This window comes from Cervus elaphus, chromosome 33 (assembly GCF_910594005.1).
Source record: "Cervus elaphus chromosome 33, mCerEla1.1, whole genome shotgun sequence".
In the NCBI taxonomy this organism is placed as follows: domain Eukaryota; kingdom Metazoa; phylum Chordata; class Mammalia; order Artiodactyla; family Cervidae; genus Cervus; species Cervus elaphus.
The window spans coordinates 2,437,140-2,460,253 of record NC_057847.1 but is presented as its reverse complement, the minus strand read 5'-3'; the positions used below and the strand labels follow the sequence as shown (position 1 = coordinate 2,460,253).

The 23,114-nt window shown below is 38.1% G+C and overlaps 1 protein-coding gene across 2 annotated transcripts in view; it reads left to right on the top strand.

Moving 5' to 3' along the window:
• The window catches only part of OCA2 (OCA2 melanosomal transmembrane protein), a 256,559-nt gene that overhangs the window by 111,072 nt on the left and 122,373 nt on the right, over positions 1–23,114 (top strand). For both annotated transcript variants that reach the window (XM_043894730.1, XM_043894728.1), the window contains exon 14: positions 3,362–3,500. In XM_043894730.1, coding sequence (XP_043750665.1) covers positions 3,362–3,500 — 139 coding nt within the window. The remainder of the gene's footprint in view (positions 1–3,361; positions 3,501–23,114) is intronic.

The following is a 23,114-nucleotide window of genomic DNA, read 5'->3' as shown; positions in this document are numbered from 1 at the left end:
AACATTGGCACCAGGTGAATCATCCCAGGCCATAAAAGGATCCACATGAATCTTGAAGAAAGGCAGGTTTCCAAGTAAATATATGGTTTCATTAACATAGATTAGGAGAACAATGTATGAGTAAAACATACAGGTTTCTTGAGCCCTTATAGGTTCTGAGTCTTAAGCAGAACTTGCTTAAGACTTGAAGAGAGAGTCTAGGGTAAATACACAGTTCATTAACATAGCTTAAGAAAAGCATTTCCATAAGAAAAACGCATTGGTTAGCTCAAGGTTTGAGAAAAGTTAAGTTCAGGTGGAGCCAGGTGTTGTCATGGCAACATAGAATTTTAAGAGAAGCCTCCTTTTAATTTTGTATAGAGAAGGGGAAAAAAATCAGACACTCATAGTTTGTTTCCTCCTGCCGCTTAACAGAGAGATAAGAAACATTTGACACTTGCAGCCTATTTCCTCCTTTTGGAGACCCCCCTAGCCTTCCTGCCTGTTACCCTCTCACCAGCATCAGGGTGTTTTCCAATGAGTCAGTTCTTTGCATCAGGTGGCCAAAGTATTGGGCTTCAACTTTAGCATCAGTCCTTCCAATGAATATTCAGGACTGATTTCCTTAAGAATTGATTGTTTTGATCTCCTTGCAGTCCAAGGGACTCTCAAGAGTCTTCTCCAACATCACAGTTCAAAAGCATCAATTCTTTGGTGCTCAGCTTTCTTTATGGTCCATCCATACATGACTACTGGAAAAACCATAGCTTTGACTAGACGGACCTTTGTTGGCAAAGTAATGTCTCTACCTTTTAATAAACTGTCTAGGTTTGTCATAGCTTTTCTTCCAAGGAGCAAGCATCATTTAATTTCATGACTGCGGTCACCATCTGCAGTGATTTTGGAGGCCAAGAAAATAAAGTCTGTCACTGTTTCCCTTGTTTCCCCATCTATTTGCCATGATGTAACGGGACCGAATGCCATGATCTTAGTTTTCTGAATGTTGAACTTTAAGCCAACTTGTTCACTCTCCTCTTTCACTTTAATCAAGAGGCTCTTTAGTTCCTCTTCGCTTTCTGCCATAAGGGTGGTGTCATCTGCATATCTGAGGTTATTGATATTTCTCTTGAAAATCTTGATTCTGGCTTGTGCTTTATCCAACCCCGCATTTCACATGATGTACTCTGCATATAAATTAAATAAGCAGAGTGACAATACAGTCTTGTCATACTCCTTTCCCAATTTGGAACCAGTCTGTTGTTCCATGTCCAGTTCTAACTATTGCTTCTTGACCTGCATACAGATTTCTCAGGACGTAGGTAAGGTGGTCTGGTATTCCTATCTCTTGAGGAATTTTCCATAGTTTGTTCTGATCCACACAGTCAAAGGCTTTGGTGTAGTCACTAAGCAGAAGTAGATGTTTTTCTGGAACTCTCTTGCTTTTTCTGTGATCCAGCAGATGTTGACAATTTGATCTCTGGTTCCTTTGCTTTTTTCCTGAATCCAGCTTGAACATCTGGAAGTTCTTGGTTCATGTACTATTGAAGCCTAGCTTGGAAAAATTTGAGCATTACTTTACTAGTGTGTGAGTTGAGTGCAATTGTGTGGTAGTTTGAACATTCTTTGGCATTGCCTTTCTTTGGGATTGGAATGAAAACTGACTTTTTCTAGTTCTTTGGCCACTGCTGAATTTTCCAAATTTGCTAGCTTATTGAGTGCAGCACTTTAACAGCATCATCTTTTAGGATTTGAACTAGCTCAGCTGGTATTCCATCACTTCCTCTAGCTTTGTTTGTAGTAATGCTTCCTAAGACCCAGTTGACTTCACACTCCAGGATGTCTGGCTCTAGGTGAGTGCTCACACTATAATTGCTATTATGTGGGAATAGCAATTCCATTTATTAGTATACAAATTACATCTTTCATGATTAAAGTATTGGTGTGCTCAGATTCACTGTTTATATTATACTATTATATTCCTTATGACTTGCTAAGCTTAATCACATTTCTTCTGCCTCTGTCTGGATTGAGTAACATTAGTCTTTAGAGTTGGGCTTCCCTGCTAGTTTAGATAGTAAAGAATCCTCCTGCAATGCAGGAGAGCTGGATGGAGAAGATCCCCTGGAGGTGATACTCATTCCAGTATTCTTGCCCTTGGACAGAGGAGCCTGGTGGGCTATAGTCCATGGGCAAAGAGTCGGACATGACTGAGCGACTAAGCTCAGCACAGCACACCGTCTGTGTGTGGGTGGTTAGACACCCCAATCTGGTGTTCTTGATTAGTACACACTGATCCTTTTCCTGCTAAAAGCAGAGCCTGGAGCTTCCTTAGTTGAGAGCTGCTGCTGCTGCTGATTGGAGCCTGACCCTCTTTTTTGAACTCCCTTCTCAACCTCTGCAGAGCTCTGTAGACCAGTCCTGCTCAGAAGAGCTGCTGGCTGTACTCTGAGCTGGGAGATAGTAGGAAGGACCCTCAAGGCACTTCCCTGGTGGTCTGGTGGTTAAGACTCTGAGCTTCCATTGCAGGGGGCGTGGAATCACTCCCTGATAAGGAAACAAGATCCCTCATGCCACAAGGGCACCCCCGCCAAAAAAGGTCCTGGAGTGCAGCAGGGGCTCCCCTTGCTGCCAACATCCCGACTCAGGCCTCGCTTCTGTGAGAAAGTGGGCAGTGTAATGGGGGGGGGGGTGGAGGAGACACCATGAGCTTTCCCCCAAACTTTCTTTAGAGTAGCCTTTCTCAACTGTGTGCTCAGTGGACCAGTTGGGGAGCTGTAAATGCTGCTGCTTAGGCCCATCTCCAGGGGTTGTTCTGTCATGAGCTAGGTAGCAACACTGTCAAGATCCCCAGACAAATCTAGTGTTTAGCTAAGGTGGAAAGCCATTGCTATAGAGTGTGTACTCCTTGTTAGGATTCAGCATGGTGCCTCAGTACTTGAAAAGGTAAGGTGGGTAAGGAGCCAAGTTGGCAGGTGTGTGTGAGCCGTGGGCGGCAGTGCTTTCTGCTCCAGCCCCACCTTGACTCAGAGGGGCCTGGTGGCAAAGACACGTTCCTCTGTGCCACTTCCGGGCCTCCAAGGGAGCCTGTATACCGAGTGCTTCCTCCAGACCTGTGGGGGTGAGGCAGGAATGTATTTTCACGTGGATGGTTCAGATGGACTGTGTGTTAACCTTCAGAGAAGTCTGGTGCTGAGAGTCAACTTTATCCTGGAGCTCTGGAGCACTGTTGCCATTGTTTACCCCTCAGCATTTGCCTTTCCCGTGGATGTGTGTGTGTGCATGCTTCTTGTACCTGCAAGTGCTTTGAAAATATCTAGGTTGCACATGTGCCTCTCACAATATGAATACTGGGACTATTTTCATTTTCCTTCATTTATGACAGATTGTGTGAGGTGCTCAACCTTGATCCAAGACAAGTCCTGATTGCAGAAGTGATCTTCACAAACATTGGGGGAGCTGCCACTGCCATTGGGGACCCACCAAATGTCATGATTGTTTCCAACCAGGAGTTGAGGAAGATGGTATGTATCACTATAATCAGATTGTTTTCAATTAATATAGACCCCAGCTTACTTGCACATTTAGTAACATTTTACCAACACAGATATCACTTCTTATGCAGTGTTCTTGGTCATCTTGAGAGTGGGAGGTTAGGTGACTGATCCTCTAATGTGGTGGTATGAATTGACTTCATTCTCATTCTGGTAAAATTTTAAGAAAATGATTACATTTTCTATTTAGTCATAGTATGCTATAATATATTAATGGGAATTGAGGTTTCTTCCAACAATATTAAGAATAAAATGATCTGCTCCCTCTCATTTTTCAACTGAGGTGGGTGAATAAGAACTTAAGTTCTTTAAGATAAAGATGAGAAAATGAAGGTCTTTCAGGATTTTTGGTAAGCTCTTATAAATATTAATGTATAATTTCTTGTAAACAAAAATAAAAGCAAAGTATTAAAGAGAGTGCAAATGGTATTTTACATATCTTAAAGTTAAATTATACAATTAATTTTCATTTGTCATTCTCTGATCCTTAGGATTTTCTCAGTATCTCTTCTCTGAAGTATCAGTAAAAATGCTTTCAAATTGGTGTCACTTATTATAGGTGATACATTTATGCCTGTGTGTCTCTGAAGTATGGTAGCATGTTTGTGTATATTTGATGTCTTTCATAAAAATATTTAAGTCTTTGAGAGTTCATGGCTCTAAGGTGTTGAAGGGCATTTTGTGGGCCTACTGTGTTCTAGAGATTCAGGGCACAACTTAGACACTTTGGCTAAATTTTAATGCTCCCTGGTTGCTCTGAAAGCCAACTGTGACGCTTCACTAGTCTTGCTGCATGAGCTGAGCGGCAGGCCCCTCCTGGTCACGTCACATGAGTACACCAGAAAGTGTGTGAACCCTATAATCCCTGGAATTTGCTTTGGAGGCATCTGTCACCCAGGATATGTTGCATACACATGAGAGAGAGCTATTTTCACAGGAAAATAATGTTTTATTATTTTTATTTTATGGTAATACATTTATTTTAGAGAATGTAAATCACACACACACATATCAGAAATAAAAAATTGTCATAATCCCACCACCCAGAAATAAATCCTCTCAATATTTTGGTTAGTTGCTTGGTGGTGGTTTAGTCACTAAGTCGTATCTGACTCTTGCAAACCCATGGACTGTAGCCTGGCAGGCTCCTTTGTCCCTGCAATTCTCTAGGCAAGAATACTGGAGTGGGTTGCTACTTCTTTCTCCAGAGGATCTTCCTGACTCAGAGATTGAACCCGGATCTCCTGCACTGCAGGCATATTCTTTACCAGCTGAGCTAAGAGGGAAGCTGCTTATTTTGGTGCATGTAGTCTCCACGAATGTTTGTATGTGGATATACATTGGGAAAAAAAAAAAGCTGCTCTGACCAAGATGGAGTAACAGGGACGATATTTAACCCTCTTACTTGAGACATCCAAAAAGAAAATAAACCAAAATCCAAAAAACAAAACCAGAAACAAACCACAACCAGACAGTGGTAATCAAGGTACTAGATATCAGGTAAAAAAGGGCAGGGATCCCTGAGAATTGGGAAACAAATGAAATGAACTTATGGTTGCCCCAGCTCACTACCTTGAGAGATTTTCCAGGATTCAGTTCAGGGAGAGAGAACCCATGTGGAGCCTTCCGTATTCCTAGAGTCGGGGAGGTAGAACTGACTCTGGAGGGAACAAGAGAGAGAAACAGAGAGGGGATAGTTGGACACAGAGAGAACCTCAGAGTACTTGCAGAGGGAAACTGCCTGTGTCCAGGGGAAGAGTAACCCAAAAAGATTAGAGGGAAGAGTGCTTGATACACTGAGGGCCAAGAATAACGTCTGTTGCTGCCAAGAAGACTGTAAACCTCTTAATTCACGAGGTATTGGCCCTGATTCCACCTAATAAATCTTAAAGACCTCAAATAATCAAATTGTTTTTAAGTAGTTTAATTATATCCAAAAACAAACATCAAGAATATTTATAGGAATGCAAAAATATCCAACAACACACAAGGTAAAAATCACAATGTCTGAGATCCAATCAAAGATTACCAGGCATGCAAAGAAGCAAGAAAATTTTATCTATCATGAGGAGAGTATGAACCATTTGGAATCAACCCAGAATAGACACAGGTGTTATAATTAACAGACAAGTGCATTAAAACTGTTATTATTATTATTATTTTACTGTATTCCAGATGTTCATTAAGTTAAAAAGAAACATGAAAGATATTTTTTTAAAAGGCCCAAATCAAACTTCTAAAAATGAAAACTGTAATGTATGAGATAAAAATCTCTTGTTAGGATTAAAACAGCAAATTAAGAATTTCATAAGAAAAAATTAGTGAACTTAAGGACATAGGTCCAAAATAAAAGAGTGAAAAGTAATGAAGACATTCATGAGCTAAAGGGAAACTCCAAGTGGCCTAATATATCTATAATTCTTATCTCTGAAGGAGAGGGGAACACAGAAAGACATTTGAAGAAAATATGGTATAAAAATTCAAATTTTATGAAAGATAAAATCTCAGAGACTCAGGAAGTCCAATGAATTCAGAGCACAAGAAATTCGAAGAAACTACACTAAGCCATGTCATAATTGTTATACACATGAAACTTAAATAATGTTATAAATTGATGATACTTTGATTTATAAAAGGGCATAATGGGTTATTTACTTTTTCAAGACCTATACTTTGATTGGCTATTTCATTTTGGAAATAATAAGAAATGGTTATTTTAAAAGTAGATATTTAAAAGATCTATATAAAACAGCTATTTTTAACAGCATAAAATTGAAAAACCTATGTAAAATATTCCAAGAATCAAAGAAGAAAGTGAAATTGCAAAATATTTTGAATTAAATTATGAAAATAAAATTTTTAGGATGCCTCTCAAGCAGGAGTCGGCAAACTTCTTAAAAAGCCATATAATTACTATTATAGGCATGTGGGCCTTATGGTCCCTGTTGCAATCTCTCAACTCTGCCACTGTTGCAGGAAGGCAGCCCCAAACAACACATAAATGAATGTGCATGTCTATATTCTAGCCTGCAAGTGTAGTTTTCTGGTCCCTGCTCTAAAACAGTTTTTAGAAGGGAATATATACCATTAAATACCAATTAGAAAAGAAGAAATGTCTCAAATTAGTGACCTCAGCTTCAGTCTGAAGAAACTAGATAAGGAAGAGCAAATTAAACTGAAAGTAAGCTGAAGAGACACAGACCAGCATGGAGAACAGGAAAACAATAGAGAAAATCAGTGAAAGAAAAAGCCAGTTCTTTGATAGGATAAATAATTCTGACAAACTTCTGGCCAAACTGATGAAGAAAATAAGAGAGATGACATAAATTACCAGTATCAGGAATAAGAGAACTACATCACTGCAGAGCACACAGACATTAAAGACGTTGTTAGGGAGTATTGTGAACAACTGTATGTCAATAACTTTCACAATTTAGATTAAATGGACAATTCCCTTGAAAGACATACGCTACCAAACCTCACTCAAGAGGAACTAGATAACCTGAGTAGCCCTATATCTATTAAAGAAATTGAATTTGTAATTAAAAACCTTCCCAGAAAGAACAAAGCAAAGCAAACAAAAAACTCAGGCTAAGAGAGTTTTCAAGTTTTCATGAATTCTACCAAACGTTTAAGGAAGCAATAATACTACAATACCAATTCTACACAAAATTTTATAACAAATTGAAGAGGAGAGAATACTTCTCAACTTACTCTAAATGTCTAAAGCAGATAAAACCAGGATAAGAAAATGGTTGACAAATACTTTTTATGAGCACAAATAATAAATTTAAAAATGAACTAATCCAATTTAACAACTTATAAAATGAATAACACATCATAATCAAGTGGAATTTATCCTAGAAATGGAAGATTGGTGCTGTATTTGAAAACATCAACCAATGCAGTTTACTAGCAAACTAAGTGAGAAAATCCATCTGATTATCTCAATAGATATAGAAAAATATTTGGCAAATTCAACATCCATTACTGATCAAATCACTCAATAAAGTAGGGAAAGAAGTGAGCTTCACCAGCCTGATAAAGAGCATCTATGAAAATATTATGGCCAGCATCATAGTTAAAAGAGAAAAACTGAATATTTTCCTGCTTAGATCAGAAACAAGACAAAGATGTCTGTTCTTACCACTTAAATGCATTTTACTGGAGGCTCTTAACAATAAGTCAAGAAAGAAATACAAGGCATCCATATTGGCAAGGAAGAATTAAGTCTGTTTGCATATTACATGATTTTTCATGTATAAAATCTGAAGGAATCTACGAAAGAAAAAAGCAAAACAAAAACTTCTGACAATCATAACTAAAATTAATAAGTATACAATACAGGATCAATATAGAAAAATTAACAGTTTTCTATATTCTAACAACAAACAATTAGAAACTGGAGTAAAAATGCGATTTACAATAGCATCAATATGTAAAATAGGTTAAATCTGACCAAACATATGCAAGAAAACAACAAAATATTGCAGAGAATGATTAAAGAAGATAAAAATAGACGGGGAGATATATTTTGGTCATGGATCAGAAAACTCAAAATCACTAAAGTATTAGTTCTCCCTTGATTAATCTATAGAGTCATGCAATTCCTATAAAAAAAAACAGGAAATTTTTCTTTTTGTAGAAATTGACAAACTGATTTTAAAATTTATATGGAAATTCAAAGTATCCAGAATGGTCAAAAACAAATCTTAAAGTGCAGAACAAATTGGGAGGGCTAGTACTACCTAATTTCACAACTTATTATGAAGCCACAAATAACAAAAACAGTGCGGTTGGCATCAAAATAGGTGGAAGGTAAATAGAACAAAGGATATAAATATCAGATACAAATTTCAGATATAAACCCTCACATACATGACTTTTGACAAAGGTGCAAAGCCAATTAAGTGGAGAAAGGATAATTTTTTCACAAATAGTCCTGGAATGAATGAACATGCATATGCTGAAGAAATGAATTTCAGTCCACACCTTCTACTTTATCAAAAGATTAACTGAAATGTGGATTATAGGCATAAATATAAAGGCCAAAACTTTAAAATTCTTAATAGAAAAGATAATTTATAGTAGAATAGATACAGAAGTAGTTCCAGTGAAAGCATGGTTACTGTAATTTATTAGACTAATTTTAGAACTTGGCTTTCTGTTTCTGTTATTAGTCTCTTCTTTTTATGGCAATATATTAATGAATGCTGCAACAGCTTAGCTGCCCCTGGCTGGCATCACATTAGTATTTATTTACTCATTTATTCAAGGATAATTGCTTTACAGAATTTTGTTATTTTTTTTTATCAAAACTCAACATGAATCAGCCATAGTTATATATGTGTCCCCTTCCTTTTGAACCTCCCTCCCATCTCCCTCCTCATCACACCCTCTAGGTTGATACAGAGCCCCGGTTTGGGTTTCCTGAGACATACAGCAAATTCCCATTGGCTATCCATTTTATGTATGGTAGTCTAAGTTTCTCTGCTGCTCTTTCCATACATCTCACCCTCTCCTCCCCTCTCCACATATCCACTAGTCTATTCTCTGTTTCTCCATTGCTGCCCTGCAAATAAATTCTTCAGTACCATTTTTCTATTTTCCGTATATATGCATTAGAATATGATATTTATCTTTCTCTTTCTGACTTCACTCTGTATAATAGGCTCTAGATTCATCCACCCCATTAGAACTTACTCAAATGCATTCCTTTTTATGGCAGAGTAATATTCCATTGTGTATATGTACCACAACTTCTTTATCCATTCATCTGTCGATGGACATCTAGGTTGTTCTAGCTATTGTTGTGCTGCAATGAACAATGGGATCTTTGTTCATTGCGTCTTTTTCAATTTTTTTTGTGTTCAATTTTTTCAATGTGTTTGTTAGCTGTCTATATGTCTTCCTTGGAGAAATGTCTATTTAGGTCTTTTTCTAACTTTTTGATTTGGTTGGTCGTTTTTCTGGTATTGAGTTGTATGAACTGCTTGTATATTTTGGAAATTAATCCTTTGCCAGTTGTTTCATTTGCTATTATTTTCTCCCATTCTGAGGGTTGTCTTTTCACCTTGCTTATAGTTTCCTTTGCTGTGCAAAAGTTTTTAAGTTTAATCAGGTCCCGCTTGTGTACTTTTGTTTTATTTCTGTTCCTCTAGGAGGTGGCTCATAGAGGATCTTGCTTTGATTTATGTCATCAGGTGTTCTGTCTCTGTTTTCCTCTAAGAGTTTTATAGTTTCTGGTCTTGCATTTAGGTCCATTTTGAGTTAATCTTTGTGTATGGTGTTAGGAAGTGTTCTCATTTCATTCTTTTACATGTAGCTGTCCAGTTTTCCCAGCACCATTTATTGAAGAGGCTGTCCTTGCCCCATTGTATATTCTTGCCTCTTTTGTCAAAAATAAGGTACCCATAGGTGCATGGGTTTATTTCTGGGCTTTCTGTCTTGTTCCATTGGTCTATATTTCTGTTGACTGCAGCTTTGTAGTATAATCTGAAGCCAGAAAGGTTGATTCCTCCAGCTCCATTCTTCTTTCTCAAGACTGATTTGGCTATTCAGGGTCTTTTGTGTTTCCATATAAATTGTGAAATTTTTTGTTCTAGTTCTGTGAAAAATGCCATTGGTAATTTGATAGGGATTGCATTGAATCTGTAGATTGATTTTGGTAGTATAGTCTTTTTCACAATATTGATTCTTCCTATTCTTCCTACCCAGGAACATGGACTATCTCTCCATCTGTTTATGTCATCTTTGATTTCTTTCATCAGTGTCTTATAATTTTGTCTATAGAGTTATTTTGTCTCCTTAGGTAAGTTTATTCCTAGATATTTAATTCTTTTTGTTGCAATGGTGAATGGGATTGATTCCTTAATTTCTCTTTCTGATTTTTCATTGTTAGTATATAGAAATGCAAGTGATTTCTGTGTATTGATTTATATCCTGCAACTTTGCTAAATTCACTGATTAGCTCTAGTAATTTTCTGATACTGTCTTTTGGGTTTTCTATGTACAGTATCATGTCATCTGCAGACAGTGATACCTTTACTTCTTCTTTTCTGATCTGGATTCCTTTTATTTCTTTTTCTTCTCTGATTGCTGTAGCTAGAACTCCCAAAACTATGTTGAATAATAATGATGAAAGTGGACATCCTTGTCTTGTTCCTGATCTTAGGGGGAATGCTTTCAGTTTTTCACCATTGAGGATAATGTTTGTTGTAGGCCTATCATATATGGTCTTTACTATGTTGAGGTAGGTTCCTTCTATGCCCATATTTTGAAGAGTTTTAATCATAAATGGGTGCTGAAATTTGTCAAAGGCTTTTTCTGCATCTATTGAGAATATCATATGGTTTTTATCTTTCAATTTGTTAATATGGTGTACCACATTGATTGATTTGTGTGTATTGAAGAATCCTTGCATTCCTGGAATAAACCCAAATTGATTATGGTGTTTGAACTTTTTGATGTATTTCTGAGTTCTGTTTGGTAAAATTTTGTTGAGGATTTTTGCATCTATGTTCATCTGTGATATTGGCCTGTAGTTTTCTTTTTTTGTGTTGTCTTTGGTATTGGCCTCAGGGTGATGATGGTCTCATAGAATGAGTTTGGAAGTGTTCCTTCCTCTTCAATTTTTGGAAAAAGTTTTAGGATAGGCATTAGCTCTTCTTTAAAAGCTTGATAGAATTCTCCTGTGAAGATATCTGGTCCTGGACTTTTGTTTTTTGGGAGATTTTTTTGACCAAGTTTCAATTTCAGAGCTTATAATTGGGTTGTTCATAATTTCTATTTCTTCCTAGTTCAGTCTTGGAAGATTTTCCAAGAATCTGTCCATTTTTTTCAGGTTTTCCAATTTATTGCCATATAGATTTTCATAATAGTCTCTTACAGTCTTTTGTATTTGTGCATTGTCAGTTGTAACTTCTGCTTTTTCATTTCTAATTTTGTTGATTTGATTCTTCTCCCTTTTTTTCTTGATGAATCTGGCTAAAGGTTTGTCAATTTTGTTTATCTTCTCAAAGAATCAGCTTTTAGTTTTATTCATCTTTACTATTGTTTCTCTCATTTCTTTTTCATTTATTTCTGCTTGGATTCTTATGATTTATTTCCTCCTACTAATTTTTTTTTTTGTTCTTCTTTTCCCAGTTGTTTTAGGTGTAAATTAGATTGTTTATTTGATGTTTTTCTTGTTTCTTGAGGTAGGATTGTATTGCTATAAACTTTCCTCTTAGAACTGCTTTTGCTGCATCTCATAGGTTTTGAGTTGTTGTTTTTTCATTGTTATTCTTTTCTATAAATCCTTTTATTTCCCTTTTGATTTCTTCAGTAACCTGTTGGTTATTTAGAAACATGTTGTTTAATCTCCATGTGTTTGTGTTTCTGACAGTGTTTTCTTGTAATTCGTATCTAGTCTCATAGCATTGTGGTTGGAGAAGATGACTGATATGATCTCAATTTTCTTAAATTTATGAGGCTTGATTTATGACCCAAGATGTGGTCTATCCTGGAGAACGTTCCTTGCACACTTAAGAAGGTGTATTCTTCTGCATTTGGATGAAATGTCCTGAAGATATCAATGAGATCTATTTCATCTAATATATCATTTAAGACTTGTGTTTCCTTATTAATTTTCTGTTTTGATGATCTGTCCATTGGTGTGAGTGGGGTGTTAAAGTCTCCTACTATTATTGTGTTACTGTCCCCATTTAGTCTGTAGTGTTTGTCTTATGTATTGGGTTTTCCTATGTTGGGTGTATATTTATTTACAATTGTTATGTCTTCCTCTTGGATTGATCCCTTGATCATCATGTAGTGTCCTTATCTGTTGTAGTATTCTTTATTTTAAGGTCTGTTTTGTCTGATATGAGGATTGCTACTCCAACTTTCTTTTGCTTCCCATTTGCATGGAATATATTTTTCCAGCCTCTCATGTTCAATCTATATGTGTCTTTGGGTCTGAAGAGGGTTTCTTGTACACAGTGTATGTATGCATCTTGTTTTTGTATCCATTCAGCCAGTCTGTGTCTTTTGGTTGGAGCATTTAATCCATTTACATTTAAAGTAATTACTGACATATATGTTCCTATTGCCGTTTTCTTAATTGTTTGGGGTTGATTTTGTAGATCTTTTTCTTCTCTTGTATTTCTTGACTATTAAGTCCCTTTAACATTTTTTGTAAAGCTGGTTTGGTGGTACTGAATTCTCCTAACTTTTGCTTGTCTGAAAACTTTTTTATTTCTCCATCAATTTTGAATGAGATCCTTACTGGGTACAGTCAAAACATAAAAACAAGTCAAAACATAAGGATAATAAATGTTTTTCTTGAGTCACTGCTGTCAGAGTCCTTTCCCTCGCTGGGAATCACATATCCACCTCACTGTCTAGGATGCCCTCCAATGCTGTTCTGATCTCTGGACCAGCTCTGGGGGCAGCTCAGATTCTAATCTGGTACTACTCCTATGTGTTCTCTCCTCCAATGTCCATAGCTATCAGAACTAGTGCGTTTTCTTTTGTGGGAGCTCTCAGTGACCTTTTATATATTCCATAGGCACAGAGTCTTCCTAGTCGATCATGTGGATTTAGTCTGCAACTTGTACAGCTGGTGGGAAGGTTTTGGGTCTTCTTCCTTAGCCAGCTTGCCCCTGGATTTCAATTGTGGTTTTATTTCTTCCTCTACACATGGGTCATCCACTGGGGTTTGCTCCTGAGGCTGCCCTAGAGGACTTGGGTTTGCCCCTGTGAGGGTCAGGTGTGGAGGTGGTGCAGCTGCTTGGGTCACAGGAGTTCTGACAGTACCAGTACTCAGGGGAGTTGCCAGCTAGGGCAGCAGGAAATATAGTGCTCTAGAAGGGTATGGCAACCAGTCCTGGCCAATAGCTTCAGTATTCTTGCCTGGAGAACCCCTTTCCCTGACAAGGAAGCCTGGCAGGCCACAGTCTACAGGGTCACAAAGAGTCTGGACACGACTAAAGTGACCCTGTGCACATAGATGCAAGACTTTTTTTTTTTTTTTTTTGCTGTGGCAGCTCTGCCCCAGTGAATGTTGAATGTGAAGGTGGTGCAGTTTCTTGGCTTGTGGGGACCCTGGCAGTGCCAAGTGTGCAGGGACACGGACTGCCTCTGATGCAGGAGTTATGGCCCTGTCAGAGTCTTTTTTGGACCCTCTTTTAGCTGGTGATCAGAAGACCTCTTTGGCCAATCTTTCTCCATAGCTCCGCATGTTCAGACACTTAGAGGGCTCCCTTGCCTGGGGTCCTTCCCTTCTCTGTTTAGTGCATCAGGCACACAGAGGGGCCCCCCAGCTGGGGTCCTACTCTGTAGATCGGTGCATCATGCACTTAAAGGGGTGCCCTGGGTGGGGCCCTAATCTGTAGTTCCGTGTGTCAGGCGTTTGATGAACCAGTCTCTCTATTGTTCAGCTAGTGATGCTGGCATGTGGGAAGAGAGAGGCTTTGGTGATGGCTCTATCCACTACATGTGACTGAGCAGTATCGCCTTGCTTCCATGGCTGTCTGGCTTTCCTCCACAGGCATTTCCCACCACAGTCTCCTCCCTCACATCCCCTCCATTTGCCTTTCCATGGTCAACAGCAGCCCTCACCCTGGGATTGCTCCACAATCCCTAAACTCCAACTCCCAGCCACTGCGCCTTCCAGGGTCCTGGGTCCCTGTCCAGGATATGCATGGCTGCGACAGGGATTGTCTGATTCTCATTCCATTTGGGCTGCCACAGATCAGCTGTTTCACTCTCAGCCTTAAATGTTTCTCCTCTGACTCAGAGAATTGCCCTGATGTGAGGATTGAACCCCAGCTTCAGTTCCCCCACCCACTGAGGGCAGATCCAGTTCTACTGAACACTCCTGTTTTTCCCCCTAAGTTCCTTCATCCTACCGAGTTTTGCATGGTTCTATGTATTCTTTTCTGCTGGTCAGGTACTCATGTCCAGTCTCAGCTGGTGTTCTGCATGAACTTCTGTGTCTGAAGGTATACTCCTGATGTATCAATGGAGAGAGATGTACTCCACATCCACCTACTCCTCCTGTTCCCCTACGTTAATTTTAATGTAAGACTCTAGACATAATCCAACATTCAAAAAACTAAGATCATGGCATCTGGTCCCATCACTTCATGACAAATAGATGGGGAAACAATAGAAACAGTGACAGACTTTATTTTCTTGGGCTCCAAAATCACAGAGGACAGTGACTGCAGCCACAAACTTAAAAGACACTTGCTCCTTGGAAGAAAAGCTATGACAAACCTATACAGTTTATTAAAGAGTAGAGACATTACTTTGCTGACAAAGATCTGTCTAGTCAAAGCTATGATTTTTCCAGTAGTCATGTATGGATGTGAGAGTTGGACCATAAAGAAGTCTGAGCACCAAAGAATTGATGTGTTTGAACTGTGGTGTTGGAGTAGACGCTTGAGAGTCCCTTGGACTACAAGGAGATCAAACCAGTCAATCTGATTCTAACAGAAATCAACCCTGAATATTCATTGGATGGACTGATGCTGAAGCTGAGGCTCCAATACTTTGACTACCTCATGTGAGGAGCTGATTCACTGGAAAAGACCCTGATGCAGGGAAAGATTGAAGACAGGAGGAGAAAGGCATGGCAGAGGATGAGATGGTTGGTTGACATCACTGACTCAATGAACATGAGAAAACTCTGGGATATGGTGAAGGACATGGAAGCTTCATGTCCTGCAGTCAATAGGGCTGCAGAGAGTTGGACACAACTGAGCAACAGAACAAGAACTAGGCATAATGTTTCTCTTGGACACAAATTGAGCTAACTCTACATTCTTTTAAACCTCTTCCTGGAGCCCTAGATCTGAATGCCCTGACTAATCTGTGGGATGTTACTCAAGATAGGGCCTGGGTCCTGGGCCTTTACCAAGTCACACAGAAAGATGAAGGGAAAGAGCAGTCTGTTAGAGTATTCTCACATTCTTCCACAGCACCCTGACTTGGTGTTGTGAATATCCAGAGTTTAAACCTGACAGTAAGGGAGAAAGGTAGGGTTTTGTAAAAACACCTAAAGTACCCTGGAGGTGAGCACCCTCTAGGATTGCACTGAAGCTAAGCCTTGGCCCCTTACCCAGCTTTGTGCCAAAATGACATCCCCTAGGGACATGGATTTAGGGCTGTCCTGTTTTATTAAAGATGACATTCCTTGTCTTCGCCTCAGTGACTTTCCCTCCTTTTTTTGGGTTAAACTATATCTTTCAGAAAAGGTATTTAATTAATGTCTTTTTGTGGATCACCAAGAGTGGTTTTAATTCATTTTATAGTAGTTCAGAGATAAGACAAACAAGACAAACAAGAATATTTGTTTACATGGAGTGAGCTTTGCTGAGCTTCCCTGGTGGCTCAGATGGTAAAGAATCTGCCTGCAATGCAGGAGACCCAGGTTCGATCCCTGGGTCAGGGACAATTCCCTGGAGAAGAGAATGGCTACCCACTCCATTATTCTTGCCTGGAGAGTTCCATGAACTGTGTAACCTGGAAGGGGTCAGGTTCCTCTGACCCTACAATACATGGGGTCATGAAGAGTTGAACATGACTGAGCAACTAACATTTTTCACTACTTATTTACGTGTAGCCACAAATGAAAACAGTTCCAGGGACAGTGTCTTTAGCAGAGATTAATGTATAAATTCTCATTATCAATAATGACAGCACAGCTGTACATTTGAATCACATGATGGGCACATTTATTTGATAGAAATAGATTCATTACTGGAATAGAAAGAATGATTATCAAATTAAAATAAAATTTGAAGTTAATTTAAAATATTCACAAAGATATTTAATACTTAATGTGTAATTCAGAGTAATAGCTGAAAAACAGTACTAAGCTGGAGATAGTGCTGAAGGGCTGGAAACAAGATGGTGGAGTAGGAACAATTGTGCATAGCTCCTCTCACAATAACACCATAATCGCAACTAACTGCTGAAAAATCACTGGCAAACAGACTGACACCTACAAAAAAAGATATTCTACATCCAAAGACAAAGAAGAAGCCACAATGAAACAGTAGGAGGGGTGCAATCATGATAAAATCAAAGCTTACACGCACTGGGTGGGAAATCCACCAACCAGAAAACAATTGTATTGCAGAGGTGCTCCCATGAGAGTGAGAGTTCTGAGCCCCATGTCAGGCTTCACAGCCTGGGATCCTGGCATCAGGACGAGGATCTCCCAGAGCATTTGGCTTTGAAAGCCAATAAGACTTGATGGCAGGAATCCCACAGGACTGGGAGAAATAAAAACTCCTTTCTTGGAGGACACACACAAGACCTTGTGTGCACTGGGACCCAGGGAAAAGCCATGACTTCATAGAAGCCTGGGCCAGAACTACTTCCTTGTCTTGGAGGGTCTCCTGGGGAGGCAGGGGGCAGCTATGATTCACTGTGAGGACAAAGACACTGGTGGTAGAGGTACCATGGAGTGCTTATTGGCCTGAGCTCTCCTGGAGGTCACCACTTTGTCACCAAGACCTGGCACCACCCAACATCCTGTAGGCTCTACTGCTAGGCCACTTCAAGCCAAACAACCAGTAACACAGGAATATAGCCCCCATCCATCATCAGACAAGCTGCCTAAAATCTTCCTGACTGTGAAGTGAAGTAGAGATAAGCATTATACCCCAAAAGTGATTCAGAATAATGATAGTAAAGATGATCCAGAATCTTGGAAAAAGAATGGAGGTATGGATTGAGAAGATACAAGAAATGTTTAACAAAGAGCTAGGAGATGTAAAGAATAAACAAACAGAGATGAACAATGCAATAACTGAAATGAAAAATACCCTATAAGGAATCCTTAGCAGAATAAGTGAAACAGAAGAACAGATAAGTGAGCTAGAAGACAGAATTGTTGAACTGCCACAGATTAGAATAAAGAAAAAAGAATGAAAACAAATGAGAACAGTTTAAGAGACCTCTGGGGCAATATTAAATGTTGCATTACAGGGGGTCCCAGAAGGGGAAGAGAGAGAGAGAAAGGGCCTGAGGAAATATTTGAAAAGATATTGATAATAGCTGTAAATGTCCCTAACATGGGAAAGGAAATAGTCACCCAAGATCAGGCACTCAGAGAATCCCAGGCAGGGTAAACCCAAGGAGGAACATGCCGAGATGCATATTACTCAAACTGACAAAATTTAAAGACAAAGGGAAAATATTAAAAGCAACAAGGGAAAAGCAACAAACAACATACAAAGGAATCCCCATAAGGTAATCAAGTGATTTTTCAGCAGAAACTCTTGAGGCCAGAAGGAAGAGCCATGTTATATTAATATTTTAAGTGATGAAAGGGAAAAGCCTACAGTCAAGAATATGCAGCAAGTCTCTCTTTCAGATTTGACAGAGAAATTAAAAACTTTACAAACAAGCAAATGCTAAGAGAATTTAAAATCACCAAATCAGCTTTACAACAAATGTGAAAGGAAGTCTCTCAGCAGAAAAGGAAAAGCTACAACTAGAAACAAGAACATTATGAATGGAAAAGTTCACCAGTAAAGGCAAACAAACAGCAAAGGTAGGAAATCATCCACACACAAATATATCAAAACCAACCACTGTGAGAAGAAAGTACAAATGCAGGATATAGGAAATGCATTTGAAATGAAAAGACCAGAAACTTAAAATAATCTTGAATATATATAGACTGTGATATCAAAACCTCATAACTACAAACCAAATATATACAATAGACATATGCACAATGAAGAAAAAAGAATCCAAACACAACACTAAAGTTAGTCATTAGGTCATAAGAGAAGAGAGCAAAAGAGGAAGGGAAGAAAAAAGACTTATAAAAACAAATCTGAAACAATTAAAATGGCAATAAAAATATTTATTGATAATTGCTTCATTGTAAATGGATTAAATGCTTCAACCAGAAGACATCCATCCATAGAATGGATGCAAAAATAAGACCCATATATATGCTGTCTACAAGAGGCCCACTTCACATCTAGGGAGACATAAAAAATGAAAGTGAGGGGATGGAAAATGTATACCATGTAAATTGAAATAAAAAGAAGCCTCAAGTAAATATTCATATCAGACAAAATAAAGACCTGTTACCAGAGACAAAAAGGACACTGCATAATAATCAAAGGATCATTCTTTTACAAGTGGTTGACCAGTTTTCCCAGCACCACTTGTTAAAGAGGTTGTCTTTTTTCCATTGTATATCCTTGCCTCCTTTGTCAAAGATAAGGTGTCCTAGGTTCGTGGATTTATCTCTGGGCTTTCTATTCTGTTCCATTGATCTATATTTCTGTCTTTGTGCCAGTACCATACTGTCTTGATGACTGTGGCTTTGTAGTAGAGTCTGAAGTCAGGCAGGTTGATTCCTCCAGTTCCATTCTTCTTTCTCAAGATTATTTTGGCTATTCGAGGTTTTTTGTATTTCCATACAAATTGTGAAATTCTTTGGTCTAGTTCTGTGAAAAATACCGTTGGTAGCTTGATAGGGATTGCATTGAATCTATAGACTGCTTTGGGTAGAATAGCCATTTTGACAATATTGATTCTTCCAATCCATGAACACGGTATGTTTCTCCATCTGTTTGTGTCCTCTTTGATTTCTTTCATCAGTGTTTTATAGTTTTCTATGTATAGGTCCTTTGTTTCTTTAGGTAGATATACTCCTAAGTATTTTATTCTTTTTGTTGCAGTGGTGAATGGTATTGTTTCCTTAATTTCTCTTTCTGTTTTTTCATTGTTAGTATATAGGAATGCAAGGGATTTCTGTGTGTTAATTTTATATCCTGCAACTTTACTATATTCGTTGATTAGCTCTAGTAATTTTCTGGTAGAGTCTTTAGGGTTTTCTATATAGAGGATCATGTCATCTGCAAACAGTGAGAGTTTTACTTCTTCTTTTCCTATCTGGGGGATCGGGATTGGGAATACATGTAAATCCATGGCTGATTCATATCAATGTATGACAAAACCCACTGGAAAAAAAAAAACAAAAAACTGTGCATAAAAAGATAAAAAAAAAAAATCAAAGGATCAATCCAAGAAGATAGTGTAACAGTTGTAACTATGTACACACCTAGCATAGGAGCATCTCCATATATAAGGCAAATTTTGTTGTTAAGTCGCTAAGTTGTGTTCAACTCTTTGCAAAACCATGGACTGCAGCACATCAGGCTTCCCTGTCCTTCACTATCTCCTGGAGTTTCATGTGCATTGAGTTGGTAATGCTATCTAACCATCTTATCCTCTGTCAGCCCTTCACTCTTTCCCAGCATCAGGGTCTTTTCCAATGAATTGGCTCTTCACATCAACTTCAGCAATTGTCCTTCCAATGAATAATCCAGAGTTGGAGTATTGCTGAAGCTGATTGGTGCTTCAACTGAAGCATTTATGTTGAGGGAGCTTCAACTTCAGCAATAGTCCTTCCAATGAATATTCAGGGTTGATTTCCTTTAGAATTGACTGGTTTAATCTCCTTGCAGTCCAAGGGACTCTCAATAGTCTTCTCCAGCACAATTGGAAAGCATCAATTCCTTGGCTGTCAGTGTTCTTTATAGTTCAACTCTCACATCTCTACATGACTGCTGGAAAAACCATGGCTTTGACTACATGGATCTATGTCAGCAAAGTGATATCTTGCTTTTTAATATACTGCCTTGCTTGGTTTATCATAATGTTCCTTCCAAGGAGCAAGCATCTTTTAATTTCAAGGCTGCAGTCACTGTCCACAGTGATTTTGGAGCCCAAGGAAATAAAAGCTATCATTGTTTCCACTTTTTTCCGATCTATTTGCCATGGGACAGGCCAGGATCTTAGTTTTTTTAATGTTGAGTTTCAAGCCAGCTTTTTCACTCTCCTTCACCCTCATCAAGAGGCTCTTTAGTTCCTCTTCATTTTCTGCCTTTAGAATGGTATCATATGCATATCTGAGGTTGTTGATTCCAGCTTGTGATTCAACCAGCCTGGCGTTTTGCGTGATGTACTCTACATAGAAGTTAAATAAGCAGGGTAACAGTATACAGCCTTGATGTCCTTCTTTCCCAATTTGGAACCAGTCTGTCGTTCCATGTCTGGTTCTAACTCTTGCTTCTTGACCCACATACAGGTTTCTCAGAAGACAGGTAAGGTGGTCTGGTATTCCCATCTTTTTAAGAATTTTAAGTTTGTTGTGATCCTCATAGTCAAAGGTTTTAGCATAGTCAATGAAGCCAAAGTAGATTTTTTATGGAACTCCTTTGCTTTCTCCATGATCCAACAAATGTTGGCAATTTGATCTCTGGTTCCTCTGCTTCTTTGAAATGCAGCTTGTACATCTGGAAGTTCACAGTTCACATACTGTTGAAGTATAGCTTGAAGGATTTTGAGCATAATCTAGCTAGCATGTGAAATGGGTATAGTTATACAGTAGTTTGAACATTCTTTGACATTGCCCTTTGGGATTGGAATGAAAACTTACCTTTTCCATCCTTTTCATGGCCACCATGGAGTTTTCCAAATTTGCTGACATATTGCATGCAGTACTTTAATAGCATTATCTTTTAGGATTTTAAATAGCTCAGCTGGAATTCCATCGCCTCCACTGGCTTTGTTTGTAGTAAATGTTTCCTAAGGCCCACTTGACTTCACATTCCAAGATATCTGGCTCTAGGTGAGTGACCACATCTTTTGGCTATCCAAGTCATTAAGACCTTTTTTGTGTAAGGCAAATACATAAAAGGAGAAGCCACAAAGGCAAAGGAGAAATTGACAGTAACACAAAAATAGTGGGGAATTTTAACACCCCATTTTTATCAATGGACAGATCATCTAGATAGAAAATCAGCAAGGAAGCACAGTTTTTATATGACCCACTAGATCAGCAGGACTTAATTGATATTTTTAGAGCATTTCATCCAAAAGCAGCAGAATATACATTCTTCTCAAGCGCACATGGAACATTCTCCAGGATAGATCACATTTGGGTCACAAATCAGTCCTTGGCAAATTTAAGAAAATTGGAATCATATCAAGCATCTTTTCCAACTTCAAGCTATGAGATTATAAATCAGCTATAAGAAAAAACTGAAAAAAATGACATGGGGGCTAAACAATATGCTACTAAACAACCAATGGATCACTGAAGAAATCAAAGAGGAAAGGAAAAAAATTGCCTAGAGATATATGAAAATGAAAACACAATGATCCAAAATCTGTGGGACACAGCAAAGGCAGTCCTAAGAGGGACATTTATAGTAATACAACCTTACCTCAGGAAACAAGAAAAATCTGTTAAACATAAAAATCTGTTAAACCACCTAAACAATATAACCTGTCCCTTATATCTAAAGCAATTAGAGAAAGAACAAACAAAACCCAATGTTAGTAGCAGGAGAGAAATCATAAAGATCAAAGCAGAAGTAAATGAAATATAGACAAATAAAATAATAGAAAAGATCAATGAAACTAAAAGCTGGTTCTTTGAAAAGATAAACATAATTGATAAGCCTTTAGCCAGACTCATTAAGAAAAGTTGGGATAGGGCTCAAATCAACAAAATCAGAAATGAAGAAAGAAAAGTTATAAAGGACACCACAGAAATACAAAAGATAAGAGACTACTACAAGTAACTGTATGCCAATAAAATGAATAAAGTAAAAGAAATGGATTCTTAAACAGGTATAATCTCCCAAGACTGAATGTGGAAGAAATAAAAAAAATATTAATAGACCAATCATAAGTACTGGGATTGAAACTATGATTTAAAAAAAATCCCAACTAGTAAAAGTCCAGGACCAGATAGCTTCACAGGCAAATTCTACCAAACATGTAAAGACTTAACACCTATTCTTCTGAAACTCTTCCCAAAAATTGCAGAAGGAACACTGAAACTCGTTCTGTGAGGCCACTATCACTCTGATACCAAAACTAGACAAAGATACCACAAAAAAGAAAATTACAGGCCAATATCACTGATGAACATAGATCAAAAATCCTCAACAGAATACTAGCAAACAGAATCCAACAATACATTTAAAGAACCACACATGATCATCAAGTAGGATTTATCTCAGGAATGCAAAGATTTCTCAATATCTGCAAATTGATCAGTGTGATACACCACATTAACCATTGAAGAATAAAAATCATACAACCATCTCAATAGATGCAGAAAAAGCTTTTGATAAAGTTCAACACCCTTTTACAACAAAAACTCTCAAGAAAATGGGCAGAGAGAGAGAACATACCTCAATATAACAAAGGCCATATATGACCACCCCACAGCAAACATCATTCTCAGATGAGAAAAGCTCATGAGAAAGCATTTCCTCTAAGGTCAGGAACAAGACAAGGATATACACTGTTGTCAGTTTTATTCAACATAGTTTGGGAAGTCCTAGCCATGGCAATCAGAGATTAAAAGGAAATGAACCCAAATTGTAAAAGAAGATGTAAAACTGTCACTATTTGCAGATGACATGATACTGTACTTACAAAGTCCTTAAGATGCTAGCAGAATACTAGAGCTCATCAATGAATTTGTGAAGTTGCAGGATACAAAGTAAATACACACAAATTATTGCATTTCTATGCATTAACAATGAA